The 16,561-nt window shown below is 45.1% G+C and overlaps 1 protein-coding gene across 1 annotated transcript in view; it reads right to left on the reverse strand.

Annotated features, from left to right (window-relative positions):
• Positions 1-16,561, reverse strand: part of SH3YL1 (SH3 and SYLF domain containing 1) — a 223,298-nt gene that overhangs the window by 62,535 nt on the left and 144,202 nt on the right. The window contains exon 6 of the mRNA XM_029595777.1: positions 11,365-11,493. Within this exon, the coding sequence (XP_029451637.1) occupies positions 11,365-11,493 (129 nt within the window). The remainder of the gene's footprint in view (positions 1-11,364; positions 11,494-16,561) is intronic.

The following is a 16,561-nucleotide window of genomic DNA, read 5'->3' on the forward strand; positions in this document are numbered from 1 at the left end:
AGCTTGGAACAGTTTTCCAATGTAGCCACAATATTATGCTCATACAGCTCCCTCTCAGAAATAGCCACTCTGATACTCAGATAATTTAATGTACCAGTATTCCATTTCAATGGAAAAGACAAATCTCATTTATCTTTTAGGGAAATATCTATCGGAAAGGCTTCTGTTACGTTCCTTGGTCCGCGAGCGAACCCTGTGAACTGCCATCCTCACCTCTCAGGCTGGGCCCCAGTCGTGACAAGATGCCCTTGTGGCAAGACACTGCTCTCCCTCCATGCCACGCCCCACTCCTCTTCACAGCAAAGCACTGCCAGCTTGCCTTGCAGCTGGACGCTGCTGTCTGCTCCTGTGCCTCCCACAAGGTGTGGCACGGCCACAGATGCTAGATTTAAAGAGCCCAGGGTGGGAAAAATCCTGTGGTGCGGCTTGCTGACCTCACATAGCCAGGCTTATAAAAGGCCCTCCAGACCTTAACGTCCTTTCCTCAACAACAGTTCTCCCTGCTATAGTAGCAGTGTATGTTGCTCTAGCGTCCTGTCTCAGTTCCAGCGTTCCTTGTCTTCATTTCCAACATTCTTTGTCTTCAGTTCTTCATTTCCAGCATCACTGTCTTCAGTTCTTCCACACCTCCCTTCCTGCCCACTTGATCGTCTCCTAGCCTTCCTGCCCTGCCTATCTGTCCTGCCATTTCTTTCAGAAGGATACCTGATACTGAACCTTGCCTGACGTCTGGATACTCTTAATTGCCGCTTGCCACTGACCACTGCTTGACTCTAGGATACTCTTGATTGCTGCCTACCACTGACCTCTGCCTGCTTTGTGGCTGAAATTACAATATCCTCAACTTTTTTGGACAGCTATAGTGATGAGACTAACAAACACACAACATCCATCTGTCAAATTAAGAGAGAAAAGGTTCAGATGACACAGATGACCCTTATCGAGTTATCAAAGTCAGATCAGATCAGAGAAGGATGGGAGGGCTGGCTGACAACCTGACAAGGTAAGAGAACCACACTTGTCTGGGCCATGCTGGAGCAATGAGGAAAAGGCATGCCCAGCCCTTGAATGCCTTCTGCACCATTTGCATGACCAATGAGAGAAAGGATGTACAGCATCTCTGCATCCCACTTAAGCAAAAATGCATCTGGAGTAGATATGAACTTGCTTTGAAGAACGAAGCAGATTTTTTTCTGTTTTCCTACTGTCCTATGATATGAATAAGTCAATTGATGGATGACTCCCAAGATTGGACAACCTGTTACTCTTTAGTCTAGAGACCACTCATGGGGACAAGAAACTTTTCTGAAATGATCCTCCAGAGTGTTGGTGATTCAGGGAAATTAGGCTGCATATAGAAAGGCTTTGTGGCTGCAAGCCCTCTCCCAAATTTTTAGAGATGGGCCACAATTCTTGGCAGATGGTCCACGACCTTGTGCCCCCTTGTTTGATAATGTAGATTATTGTTACTTAGTTGCTAGTTTGGACCAGAATTCTCTTTCCCTGAAGAAGATGTGAAAAAACACTCAGTGCATCTCTTATTCATAACTCCAGGAAGTTGATCTGAAACAGATGCTCTGTTGCTGACCAGATCCTTTGGATTCAGAAGGAGCAAGTATGAGCACCCACCCCCTGCTGGATTCATCCATTACTAATATTTCTTGATGAGGTACAAGCAGAAGAGGAGCACCTATCTGCAGGACGTTTGGGTCTAGCCATCACTGGACAGACCTCTTCATATCTGTGGGGACTCTCACAGGATGCAACAAGAACTGAAGCAACTGATCCCACTGAGCACAGAGGCCCCTCTGGAGATCCCAGAGGGGCCTTCATGCTCAGAGGGTACTTGCCAGGTACTTGTCACTTGGCTCACCCACTGGTGGAGACAAGATACTGGGCTTGATGGACCCTTGGTTTGACCCAGAATGGCATATCTTATATTCTTATGTGACCCTCATTTGAGATGGGTCATAGAAATTACATGCACCGCTGCTGCCATATGCCTCAAGGTAACCAGAACTTTTCAGACTGTGACTTGATCCTGGTATAGTAGGATCTGGATCAAGGTTCAAAGGCAGAATGGGTGATATGAAAGGAAGATCGCTTTCTTCTCCATTAAATCTATCTGTGCCCTGATGAATTTGAATCTTTGGGTAGGCACTCTAGCGACTAAAGGAGCTGGATTGTCTTCTGCAGGTAAGGCCCCATCAGTCAGTCATCCAGGTGTAACCCCACCTCTGGGAGTGGGCTTTGTGGGCCATAAAATAATTTTACTCACTCTTTGGTGCTGGAACCTCATTGGGCTAGCTCTTAAAACAGTCTAGTTTCCCTAGGGTCTGAATCCTTTGTTGGGTGGGGGGAAAGGTTATCCTTTCAGGGCCCAGAGTGCAAGGAGTACCTTTCTCTTTAATCTTTGTCCCTGGGAGAGGGATATTCTTTTTCATTCTGCCCACTGTGGTCTATTGCCAAATAAAACACTGGAGACTTCTTTGTTTGTGTCCAAAATACAAGGCTTAACTGAGGTGAATTAGAAGTGGTAAATGGCACAATTAAGAGTCCTTAGCACCACAGTGACTTTTCCATTACAGCCTCTTCCCTTAATCTGTATACAGTGTTAAGATTTGTGGCTCGTGGATTGGCCCTGCGAGCCACTGTACTTGCCCTCAACTCTGATGCTACTCTCTGCCGCCATGCTCTGCCTCTTTTCTGTAGTTTCCTTAGGCATGAGGTGCCTCTTAAAGGACCTGCAGCAGGAAAAACCCGCAATGTCCTTGGATGACGTCGGCAGCCGATCCTATATAAGCTTTCCACAGACCTTCCTGCTGTACCTCAGTAATGGATCTCCTGCCTTAGCAATGCATGTTACTTTTGAATTCCTGGTTCCTGTGTCCTGAGTTCCTGTTTCTTCATCCGGTCTCTCCAGCCTCACTTCGTCCAGTCTTACCTTGTATTGCCCATTAGGGATGTGAATCGTTTTTTGACGATTTAAAATATCGTCCGATATATTTTAAATCGTCAAAAATCGTTAGAGCTGCGATACAATAACAATTCCCCCGATTTATCGTCAAAAAATCGTAAATCGGGGGAAGGGGGAGGGCGAAAAAACCGGCACACTAAAAAACACTAAAACCCACCCCAACCCTTTAAAATAAATCCCCCACCCTCCCGAACCCCCCCAAAATGCCTTAAATTACCTGGGGTCCAGAGGAAGGGTCCCGCTGTGATCTTCCACTCTCGGACCTCCGGTGCTTGTAGAAATGGCGCCGGCGCTACCTTTTGTTTTTCCGTACGGAAAAACAATTTGCGGCAGGAGATCGCTCCCGGACCCCCGCTGGACCCCCAGGGACTTTTGGCCAGCTTGGGGGGGCCTCCTGACCCCCACAAGACTTGCCAAAAGTCCAGAGGGGTCCGGAATGACCTCCTGCAGTCGAATCGTGTTGTCTATGGCTGGCGCTATTTTGCGCGCCATTTTGCGCAAAATGGCGCTGGCCGTAGACAACACGATTCGACTGCAGGAGGTCGTTCCGGACCCCCACTGGACGTCCAGCGGGGGTCCGGGAATGATCTCCTGCCGCGAATCGTTTTTCCGTACGGAAAAACCAAAGGTAGCGCCGGCACCATTTCTACAAGCACCAGAGGTCCGAGAGTGGAAGATCACAGCGGGATACGCCATACGGCGCCGCCATTTTGCGCAAAATGGCGCCGGCCGTAGACAACACGATTCGACTGCAGGAGGTCGTTCCGGACCCCCGCTGGACTTTTGGCAAGTCTTGTGGGGGTCAGGAGGCCCCCCCAAGCTGGCCAAAAGTCCCTGGGGGTCCGGGAGCGATCTCCTGCCGCGAATCGTTTTTCCGTACGGAAAAACCAAAGGTAGCGCCGGCGCCATTTCTACAAGCACCGGAGGTCTGAGAGTGGAAGATCACAGCGGGACCCTTCCTCTGGACCCCAGGTAATTTAAGGCATTTTGGGGGGGTTCGGGAGGGTGGGGGATTTATTTTAAAGGGTCGGGGTGGGTTTTAGGGTTTTTTTTTAGTGTGCCGGTTTTCCCGCCCTCCCCCCCACTGGACCTCAGGTAATTTAAGGCATTTTGGGGGGGGGGTTCGGGAGGGTGGGGGATTTATTTTAAAGGGTCGGGGTGGGTTTTAGGGATGTTTTAGTGTGCCGGTTTTCGATTTTCACGATATTTTAAAAACCCAAACCGCGACGATCCGATTCCCTCCCCCTCCCAGCTGAAATCGATCGTTAAGACGATCGATCACACGATTCACATCTCTATTGCCCATTTTGTCCAGTGTATTCTGTGTGTCCATGTCCACCCTTGGCCCGACTTCTGGATCTGACCTTTTGCCTGGACCTGACATAAGAACATAAGAAAATGCCATACTGGGTCAGACCAAGGGTCCATCAAGCCCAGCATCCTGTTTCCAACAGTGGCCAACCCAGGCCATAAGAACCCGGCAAGTACCCAAAAACTAAGTCTATTCCATGTAACTATTGCTAATGGCAGTGGCTATTCTCTAGGTGAACTTAATAGCAGGTAATGGACTTCTCCTCCAAGAACTTATCCAATCCTTTTTTAAACACAGCTATACTAACTGCACTAACCACATCCTCTGGCAACAAATTCCAGAGTTTAATTGTGCGTTGAATAAAAAAGAACTTTCTCCGATTAGTTTTAAATGTGCCCCATGCTAACTTCATGGAGTGCCCCCTAGTCTTTCTACTATCCGAAAGAGTAAATAACCGATTCACATCTACCCGTTCTAGACCTCTCATGATTTTAAACACCTCTATCATATCTCTCTTCTCCAAGCTGAAAAGTCCTAACCTCTTTAGTCTTTCCTCATAGGGGAGTTGTTCCATTCCCCTTATCATTTTGGTAGCCCTTCTCTGTACCTTCTCCATCGCAATTATATCTCTTTTGAGATGCGGCGACCAGAATTGTACACAGTATTCAAGGTGCAGTCTCACCATGGAGCAATACAGAGGCATTATGACATTTTCCGTTTTATTCACCATTCCCTTTCTAATAATTCCCAACATTCTGTTGCTTTTTTGACTGCCGCAGCACACTGTACCAACAATTTCAATGTGTTATCCACTATGACACCTAGATCTCTTTCTTGGGTTGTAGCACCTAATATGGAACCCAACATTGTGTAATTATAGCATGGGTTATTTTTCCCTATATGCATCACCTTGCACTTACCCACATTAAGTCAAAGATGCACATCTGGCAACCACAAGAGAAAGAGCCTTCTCAATTGCCTCACCCAAAATGTGGAATACACTACCTAAATTCTTACGAATTCAACACGATCTAAAAATATTCAAAAAGGACTAAAAAACAATAATGTTCCGCAAGTTCCTCACTGACTTTCTTTTTTTTTTTTTTTTTTTTTTTAATTCTTTATTTATCATCTTTTAAACAATATACAAATAAACATTTGTATTAGAAATCTCAGAGAAATTTTAGGAAATAAAGGTGAAAATAATAACAATTTTCCAACATATAATAGAAATAACATAGTATCATATCAAGTCTCTTAATACTTAGGAAATATTGGAGAGAAAGGAAATATACAAGGAGTACACACGACATCTATCACAAATTTATGCCCAACTCCACACCTAATTTTCTATTGTCCCAAGATTCTCATCCTCCTCGGGTGGTCTCCTGCCAGATAAGAAAGCTCTCAGTTGATCTGGTAAAAAGAAGATATATGTGTTCCTGGCCAGCTTGATAATGCACTTGCAGGGGTACCTCAATTTGAAGATAGCCCCCAGTGCTATAGTCTCAGGTCTCATCAGTAGGAAATCTTTTCTATGCTGCTGAGTAGATTTTGCCAAATCCGGGTATACACGGATGAGTCCACCGCAGAATAATGTGGAAATATTTTTAAAGTAATTTCTCATTATTTTTGAGACATCACTTTCTTCAAAAAAGGAAACAAAAAGAACTGCACGGTCTATTATTTCTATATTTGAATTCTCGAGGTAATCGGTCAGATTTTGAAAGCCTGACCCTTGTTGTGGGACCGTTAAGGGAGTGCTAGTTCTTTTCGGAAGAAAAAATATTTTTTTTACAGGTGGTATCTCTTGATGGGGAATCTTCAAAACTTCCGAAATATATTTCTTAAACGATAGCAGAGGGATTTCGCCCATTATGATCGGAAAATTCAGGAATCTCAAATTTAAATGTCTCACATGATTCTCAATAGACTCTAGCCTTCTCAATGTAGACATCCTTTCTGATATAATAGAGGCATTAGTATTCTGGAGGCTTTTTATATCTTCAGTTATTTGTTTAATGGAGCTAACTTGTTCAACAAATTTCTGCTGTGTATCTCGTTCTAGCAAACCGAATTTGGTTGAAATATATTCAAGTTGCAGGGCTTGATTATCTAGTTTAACCAGCATCCCATTCATGAGATCCCAGATGTTATCGAGGGTTATTTTTGCCGGCTTTACAAATTGCTGGGTGAGGGATTTTCTTACCCCGGTTCCTGCTCCTTCGTCTGACTCCCCTGTTGTCCTGGAGGTAGACGCCGCCATCTCCCCCTCACTTCCTGGCGTCTCAGCCACGCGAGACTGCAGGACTCCTCTGGGGTCACCAGCCTTCAAGGCGCTCTCTGGGCCACCCCGCTGAAATATCTTCACCTCTTGGGTATGTATTTCAGCGCCTCCATCGCCTTCCAGGGGCAAAGCTCGAGCCGGCGTTTTGGGATCCGGGGGGGTTAGTGAAAGTTCCCCGGGAGAATATGGCTCTCCTCTCACCACAACTCCAATGGGGCTAACCTCCTCCACTTCTGGTGCGGCCGCGGCGAAGTCTGTTATTAGCCGTTGTCCGATTGCAAGGTCTGGGTCGGGTGGAAATACCCGGACCTTGCCCTTCCTTTTGTGAGGCATTCCGGAAAGAAATATCGCTAAAAGAGCTTAAAGTTGGCAATAAGAAAACAGAGCTCGCGGCTATGCTCCCGCTCAGGGCGCCATCTTGTTTTCTCTCCTCTCACTTCTCCTCACTGACTTTCAATCATCTAATCATCCCGACCTCCAACTGAACTCCCAATTGTTTACCGCATAATTCACCCTTTCTCCCTTTTCCTCCTTCCCTCCCCCTCTATCCCAATTTAAATCATTCTGGACTTGATATCCATTTCTCTGATATTGTTTAATAGTTCAAAAAGTTTTGTACTGCTACCCATCTGTTAAGAATCTGTTTACTGTTTCTTACTAATGCTCTGTTACAAGATAATGTACACTCTTGTAAACCGTTATGATGGCTCAACCGAATAACGGTATATAAAACTCATCAAATAAACAAATAAATAAATAAAAATAAATTTCATCTGCCATTTGGATGCCCAATTTTCCAGTCTCACAAGGTCTTCCTGCAATTTATCACAATCTGCTTGTGATTTAACTAGTCTGAACAATTTTGTGTCATCTGCAAATTTGATTATCTCACTCGTCGTATTTCTTTCCAGATCGTTTATAAATATATTGAAAAGTAAGGGTCCCAATACAGATCCCTGAGGCACTCCACTGTCCACTCCCTTCCACTGAGAAAATTGCCCATTTAATCCTACTCTCTGTTTCCTGTCTTTTAGCCAGTTTGCAATCCACGAAAGGACATCGCCACGTATCCCATGACTTTTTACTTTTCTTAGAAGCCTCTCATGAGGAACTTTGTCAAACGCCTTCTGAAAATCCAAGTATACTATATCTACTGGTTCACTTTTATCCACATGTTTATTAATTCCTTCAAAAAAGTGAAGCAGATTTGTGAGGCAAGTCTTGCCCAGGGTAAAGCCATGCTGACTTTGTTCCATTAAACCATGTCTTTCTATATGTTCTGTGATTCTGATGTTTAGAACACTTTCCACTATTTTTCCTGGCACTGAAGTCAGGCTAACCGGTCTGTAGTTTCCCGGATCGCCCCTGGAGCCCTTTTTAAATATTGGGGTTACATTTGCTATCCTCCAGTCTTCAGGTACAATGGATGATTTTAATGATAAGTTACACATTTTTACTAATAGGTCTGAAATTTCATTTTTTAGTTCCTTCAGAACTCTGGGGTGTATACCAGGTGATTTACTACTCTTCAGTTTGTCAATCAGGCCTACCACATCTTCTAGGTTCAACGTGATTTGATTCAGTCCATCTGAATCATTACCCATGAAAACCTTCTCCATTACAGGTACCTCCCCAACATCCTCTTCAGTAAACACCGAAGCAAAGAAATCATTTAATCTTTCCGCGATGGCCTTATCTTCTCTAAGTGCCCCTTTAACCCCTCGATCATCTAACGGTCCAACTGACTCCCTCACAGGCTTTCTGCTTCGGATATATTTTAAAAAGTTTTTAATTGTGAGTTTTTGCCTCTACAGCCAACTTCTTTTCAAATTCTCTCTTAGCCTGTCTTATCAATGTCTTACATTTAACTTGCCAATGTTTATGCTTTATCCTATTTTCTTCTGTTGGATCCTTCTTCCAATTTTTGAATGAAGATCTTTTGGCTAAATAGCTTCTTTCACCTCCCCTTTTAACCATGCCAGTAAGATTGCCTGCTGACTGGTCCTGATTTCTTGCCTCAACCTGACCACAATTGCCTGTCACCTGGACCTGAACACTACTGCCTGCTGCCTAGACCTGACATATTGCTTAGAACTAACCACACTTGTTTGCCGCCTGCCTTGACCTTGGTCTGTCTCCTACTCCGTTAGTCTGATGCCTGCCCTGAACCTGGCGTGCCATTGGACTTTTGCTCTAGTCACCAAACTAGGGACCTGCCTAAGATCTGCTAGCCACCAGAACCCAAGGGCTCAACCTGCGGGGGAGGTGGCTGGTATAGGTGAAGATCTAGTCTGTCCTGCTACAGGGCACTTAGGCCTTGTAGGTCTACGAGGCTGCATCAACTATGCTGTAGCACAAAGGGCTCACACACATGCCACCCTTTATGCATAGGTGTTAAATACTAGAAAAAAGGGAACTTCTACCCTCTAATATTTACATAAGTGGGATCCTGGGAGAGCAGGGTATTACTTGGTGGAAAAGGAGAAAACCCCTTCCCAATTTGTTAAAACTAGCCAGTCACTGTACAGAGAGTCCAACCTTTTCTCTCCCCAGGAGGTAAAGACTAAAGATGGGGGTCCTCAAACTTGTACTCAAAGTTAGCAGGTATTCTTTCTTGTATTTTGTTCTTGACTCATAAGAACATAAAATATGCCATACTGGGTCAGACCAAGTGTCCATCAAGCCCAGTATCTACTGTCCAACAATGGCTAACCAAGTCACAAGTACCTGGCACGTACCCAAAATTAAATTAATAGAATCTCAAGCTATTAATCCTTATTGATTAATAGCAGTTTATGGACTTCTGTTCTAGGAACTTATCCAAACCTTTTGTAAACCCAGCTACACTAACTGCCATAACCATATTCTCTGGCAATGGATTCCAGAACTTAATTATGTGTTGAGTGACTATCTCAATGTTCTGTGATTTTATTCTTTATAAGTTTCCAGGATTTTTCCCAGCACTGAAGTCAGGCTCACCGGTCTATAGCTTCCCGGATCATCCCTGGAGCCCTTTTTAAATAACAGGGTTACATCAGCCACCCTCTAGTCTTCACTTCAGGTTTAATGGACAATTTTAATGATAGGTTATACATTTTTACTAATAGGTCTGAAATTTCATGTTTGAGTTCTTTGAGAACCCTGGGGTGTAACTATCTGGTCCAGGCAATTTACTACTCTTCAGTCTGTCAATCTGACCTACTATATCTTCCAGGTTCACCATTATTTGGTTCAGTTCATCTGCATCATCACCCTTGAAAACCATTTTCAAAACCAGTATCTCCCAAACATCCTCTTCTGTAAACACTGAAGCAAAGAATTTGCTTAGCCTTTCCACAATGGCCTTATCTTCCCTAAATACCCCTAAAACCGCTTAATCATCTGACGGTCCAACCAACTTCCTTGTAGGCTTTCTGCTTCGGATATATTTAGAAAAGATTTTATTATGTTTTTTGCCTTTACAGCCAACTTTTCAAATTATCTCTTAGCCTGTCTCATCAATATCTTACATTTAACTTGCCAATGCTTATGATTTATCCTATTTTTCTCTGATGGATCTTTTGAATGAAGATCTTTTGGCTAAAATAGCCTCTTTCACCTCACCTTTTAACCATGCTAGCAATTGCTTGGCCTTCTTTCCACCTTTCTTAAAGGGATCGCTCCTATTCCAGATAGGAGAGAACCCTCTGGGAGCAAGCAATTCCAGATGTACCAGGTTCCAGACAAGAAAAGGGGCAAAATTCTTCCTTTTGGCCAGCAAATTAAATTCTATCTTCCCCAACTCAGAATGAACTCCAGAGGATGCTGCATTGGGTCAACATCATACCTCCATTTCCTGGGCTGGTGACAGTGAGGAAGATCTTACCTACCCAGGGCCCCCCTGAAGATAGGCTTTCCCATTACTTCTTCCCAAGCAATACCCTGGGGTCTCTTATAACAAAAAGGTAAAATCTCCCAAAATAATCCAGGACAACCAGGCTGCACCTATGGATTGGGGTCCCTGATCTGACCCAAAAATCCCAGGCAAAGCCCAGGCCTCCAAGTAGGCCAAAACCTCTAACAGAGAAAAAATCTCCATACCTCCTTCAAAATTCTCAACTAATACTGCTCCCCCCTCACTGAGCTCTCTGTGGAGAGCTCCTTATATACCCAGAGAGGGGGATGTTCATCTCAGCACTCTCTAAGGGAGGACTGTATTGAATGGATCCTGCCCTACTATTCCCCCTAACTGCATCTCTATAAGGAAATATCCAAGGCTTACTGGTAACGTAACTGTAGGGTCCATTACACAGGTGTGAAAAGACACATATCCCTGGTGACAAAGGTGTGGTGCTGCTACCACTAGGCATTTTATAAAGACCCTCAAGGTCCTTAGTGCCTGAAATGGAGACCCTTGTACTGGTAGTGAGAGAAATCCACTGTGAAACGGAGAAATCTCCAGTGAGAGTGATAGATGGATATATGAGCATACTCATCTTTCAGATCCAAGGCACACATCCAGTTTTTTGCTTTAATGAAGGGAAGAATAGTATGAAGGGTCTAATTCAGTCTTTATCAATTATGGATAGCTCTCAGTCCCTCTAGTTTCTTGGGAATAATGAAATAGCTGGAATAGAATTTCTAGTTCTTTTTTGCTAAAGGCAGTCATTTCAATTTGGGTAAAATATTCTGGTATCAACAAGACAAAACAGATGACAATATATGTAAGTGACCTGTACAACATAGTTTTCAGACATCTACCTATTTTTTCTTTAATTATGCTACTTTCAGCTTTTCATTAGCACTTACTTGCGATTTGTTTCTTTCCTTTCAATTAAGCCAGATCCTTCCAATGAAATTCCAGCAAACAGACCACGGGATTTGCAGTAAGTATACACAGCAGCAGAACTTCGTATTGCAACATCACCCTCTAAATTTCTACAAAAAAAAAATCCAGTTCTTTCATTACAGCATCTCTCCATAACAAATTATAACATTTCTAATATCAAGTATAATTCTGATTACTTAGAACAGAAATAAATGTTAGTGTTCCATGTACACAATGCAATTAGAATTTGCCTTTAAAGCAATGCACACATTTGAAGAACATCAGTTTTGGACTGATTAGTAAAAATACAAACACATATTAAGTGATGAAGTACTAAAATACCCATGTTGGTGGACAGTTAGCACTTGTATCTCGCACACTGTGAAAGCCTTTGTGGATTCTTTGAAATAAAAGATTCTTCTATGGTGTTGCGACCGTCACTTCCCAACTGCTTCACTCCGCCTACCTTTCCTTTCTTGCGACTCCTCCTGCTCCTCATGGATGCCTGGCTGCCGCAGCATCCACCTGCCGTCCTCTCCATCGTCCCCGAACCGGCTTGGGCCCTGCCTCCCGCCATGCTCTTCAGGTACCTTAGGGCGCACGTGCCGCGCGGCCCTCATTCTTATTTCCTCATTGGCGCCTCCCTGTGATGACGTCACGCTGCCCCGATATTTAAGCCTACTGTTTGTTACTAGCTGTTGAGTTAGCAAGGGTGATCTTACGGATGGGATTCACTCTCCATACCCAGCTACTCTGCCTTCCAACTCCCACTGGACTCTTTCTGCTAACGGGGTACTCGCTCCTTGGGGGCCTCATCGTTTCTTTCAGGTCGCTATCAGGTAACCGGTACTCTTTCCTCGAGGGCCCATGTTCCCTGACTCGCTGCCTGCATCTATCTCCTCTTCTGCTTGGAAGAATTCACTACAGATACCATCAGTGAATACTATTATCATCTACTCCTCAGAGCTGTCTCCCTGGAACCAGGTACTCGCTCCTCGAGGGTCTGCCCCTGTTCCAGCGCCAGTGCCATCTCCTATGTGGAACCGCTGTGCGAGTACTTTGCCAACAAGTCTCTCTACCTCCAGGGATCTTGTACTTGCTCCTCGAGGGCCAGCTCTCCCTATTTTGGGGATTCTCCATATCTGGGACTCTGTGAATGTTCTATTGTACTCACTTTCTCAGTTCTCTCCACTACAGCAGGGGCAGCAGAAGAATCACTGTTCCAGCGCTCTGCGGAATACTAGCCCAGCCGGGCTACATCTTCTACTCACTATCGCCACCTCTAGTGGCTTCTCAAACTGTCTAAATAAAGAACTATCTGTGTTTGTGTGTCCAGAGCTGAGCCTGACCTGTGGCCGCTCAAGGGACTTCCCTCGTGGGCGTGGTCAGCAGCCACAGTTTCCAAGGGTCCACCCAAACCTCACTATCTATAACAGATTGCTAACTCCATGGATCCGGCACAGCTCAATGCCTTGCAGGCCATTCCCGGCCTAGTCCTGTGCATTGCTGAACAACAGGATGCATTGGAGAAACTCACTTCTGCATTCCATCAGCTGCACGCACAGAAGAATCAAAGCGCTGCTTCCAGTAATGAAGGTCAGTTACCTGAAGTAACTATAAAGATTACGGTACCTCTAGCTGCTCCAGTTCATTTCTCTGGAGAGATTCAAAGAACTAGAGGTTTCCTGAATCAGTGCTGTATGCATTTTGCATTACAGCCTTCTCACTTCCCCACAGCCTACGCCAAGACTACTTATATTCTATCTTATCTTGATGGAAGGGCCTTGTCTTGGGCCTCAACGCTGTGGGAACGTAAGGATCCAATTCTGCAGGATATTGACATAATATCCAATTCTGCAGGATATTATGCTACTTTCAGCTTTTCATTAGCACTTACTTGCGATTTGTTTCTTTCCTTTCAATTAAGCCAGATCCTTCCAATGAAATTCCAGCAAACAGACCACGGGATTTGCAGTAAGTATACACAGCAGCAACCATTTTTGATGAGCCTGCTCAAGTGACTGTTGCTGGTTCTGCTCTGGTGGACCTGAAGCAAGGCAACCGTCCACTGGCTGATTTTGCAATAGAGTTCAAGACTCTAGCTACCGAATTATGTTGGGATTCCAAATGTCTGAAAACCCTCTTTTCAGAGGTATGGATACTCGCTTAAAAGACGAGCTAGCCGCTCGTGAAACACCTGACTCGCTGGATGAATTAGTGGCTTTGGCTACTAGAATTGACCACCGGCTTCGTGATAAGGTGAAAGAACTCAATCCTAGTAGAGGACCGGTTCAGAGGAAGGTTCATGCTAAACCTGCACTTCAGATGGTTCCAGCAATACCTGTCGCCAGTGGAGAGGAACAGATGCAACTTGGTCGCAGTCACCTGACTTCACAAGAGAGAAGACTTCAGAAGAGGCATGGCCTGTATAGGTACTGTGGACAAGCTGGTCACGATGTCCTAACATGCCCAATTTGTCTGGGAAACGGACCGGCCTAAGTCCTGAGGGAGGACTGTTCTTAGGCCTTACTATGCCCTCTCCTCTGCTCTCTCTCTCCCAGTGTCCCTGATCTGCGGACCGTCCAAAATTCAAACTCTTGGCCTAGTGGATTCAGGGGCAGGAGGCAACTTTATACTTCGACGCCTAGTGGAACATTTGAGGATTCCCCTCGTCACTTTGAAGATTCCACTGCTCTTATCATCTATCCATGGAGAGCCTTTGCCAGGTGACGTGACCCATCGCACGGAACCGGTAACCCTCTGCACTGGAGCCCTCCATACTGAGTCGATTTCCTGCTTTGTGTTAGAGAAGGCCATGCACCCTATTACCCTGGTTGCAATCGCATCAGCCTCAATTCGACTGGGCCACCTTGGAACTCTCCCGCTGGGGCCCAGGTTGTCATGGCAAATGCCTTAAGGAGGTTTCTCCTGTCCTCTGTATGCCTACCACTCCAGTGATGTCAGGACTGCCGTCTCAATGCACATCATTCGCTGATGTGTTCTCCAAAGAAGCTGCTGACATCCTTCCTCCACACAGATCTTATGACTGTGCCATAAGGCTAAAACCAAACACTGAACCTCCCCAAAGGACGTGTCTATCCACTCTCTGTAATAGCCTTATTCTCTATGTCCGAGTACATCGAGGAGAATTTACAGAAAGGATTCATCAGACCATCAAAGTCTCCAGCTGGCGCAGGCTTCTTCTTTGTGGGGAAGAAGGACGGTACCTTACATCCTTGTATAGACTATTGAGGTCTGAATGAGATCACGTTCAAAGATAGATACCCCCTGCCTTTAATCTCAGAGCTGTTCGACCGGCTTCAAGGTGCCAAGATATTTTTGACCTGAAGGGAGCCTATAACTTAGTTCGCAGTGGCAGTGGCGATGAATGGAAAACAGCCTTCAACACTCGAGATGGTCATTTCGAGTACTTAGTAATGCCCTTCAGCCTGTGCAACGCACCCGCTGTGTTCCAGAACATGATGAACGACATCTTGCGGGACCTGTTGTACAAGAGTGTCGTAGTGTACCTAGATGATATCCTGATATTTTCTCAGGACTTGTCTACTTATCTAGAGGACGTCAAACAAGTACTACGAAGACGTCGAGAACTTCGGCTCTACACCAAGCTATCCAAGTGCGAATTCCATAAGGACTCTGTGCCTTTTCATGGCTATATTGTGTCTAAAGATGGCTTCCAGATGGATCCACAAAAATTAGAGAGTATTAAAAATTGGTCCCAACCTACCAGCCTGAAGGCCCTGAGACGATTTTTGGGGTTCTCTAATTATTATAGAAGCTTTATAAAGAACTACTCTTCTTTAACTGTGCCCTTAACTGCAATGACCCGGAAAGGGGCCAACGCTTCTAAATGGTCTGCGGAGGCCATATCTGTGTTCGAGGATTTAAAGACTGCCTTTTCCACCGAACCATGCCTGCGTCATCCAGACCCTGACAAGCCATTCATCGTGGAGGTTGATGCTTCTGATGTCGGTGAGGGAGCTGTATTGAGCCAAACCGGAGACTCCAAATCCTTACGTCCCTGCTCCTTCTTCTCATGACGTTTCTCTCCGGCAGAGAAGAACTATGGGATTTGAGATAAAGAGCTCCTGGCTATTAAGTTGGCATTCGAGGAATGGCGGCCTTGGCTTGAAAGCACTCAACATCAAATTACCGTGTTTATGGACCATAAAAATCTAAAGTATCTCCACCATGCACGTCTTAACCATAGACAAGCCAGATGGTCCTTATTTTTTAACCATTTTGACTTCATGCTCAAATATTGCCCCGGAGACAAGAATACCAGAGCTGATGCCTTGTTATGCTCCTTTCTCTCAGAGGATGTTCCAGAATAACCTCAGCATATTATCGACCCGAAGAAAGTCGTCTTGGTGGCAACTCATACTGTGCCCGCTGGTAGGACCATCGTGCCTAAATACCTCAGGAAGAAAGTGCTCTTTTGGGCGCACGATTCCAAGCTGACTGGCCATCCTGGTCAACGCCGTACCCTGCTGAAGCTCCAGAAGTATTATTGGTGGCCAACTATCAAGGAAGATACACTCTCCTATGTAGCATCTTGTACCAACTGTGCCAAGCAGAAACCTACTTATGGCCAACCATGGGGATTGCTGCAACCGTTTCCAGATCCGGAACAGCCCTGGATGCATATCGCTACTGACTTTGTAGTCGATCTATTCCTCTCTGGAGGTATGAATATCATTTGGGTCACAGTCGACCGCTTCAGCAAGATGGCCCATTTTGTGGTGCTGCCTGGCTTACCTTCAGCCTTGGAGCTTGCGAAGCTCTTCATAACCCACATATTTCGCCTTCACAGTCTACCGAAGCACATAGTCTCAGATCGAGGATCACAGTTTACGGCAAAGTTCTGGAAGGCTTTGTGCAAGCTTTTCGACATCTCTCTAGATTATACATCTGCCTATCATCCTCAATCAAATGGCCAAACAGAACGGATGAATAGGACCCTGAAACAGTTCATTCGGGCCTATGTGAGTTGCCTTCAGAATAACTGGACCAAACTGTTACCATGGGCTGAATTCGCCATTAATTCTCATCCAGCTTCATCCACTGGATCAACACCTTTTGAAGCGGTATATGGACGTTCACCACCACCGCCACTTCCACTGAAGCTCTCAGTGACGTCCCCAGCTGCTCAATCCA

The sequence above is a fragment of the Rhinatrema bivittatum genome, chromosome 3, assembly GCF_901001135.1.
Source record: "Rhinatrema bivittatum chromosome 3, aRhiBiv1.1, whole genome shotgun sequence".
Taxonomy (NCBI): domain Eukaryota; kingdom Metazoa; phylum Chordata; class Amphibia; order Gymnophiona; family Rhinatrematidae; genus Rhinatrema; species Rhinatrema bivittatum.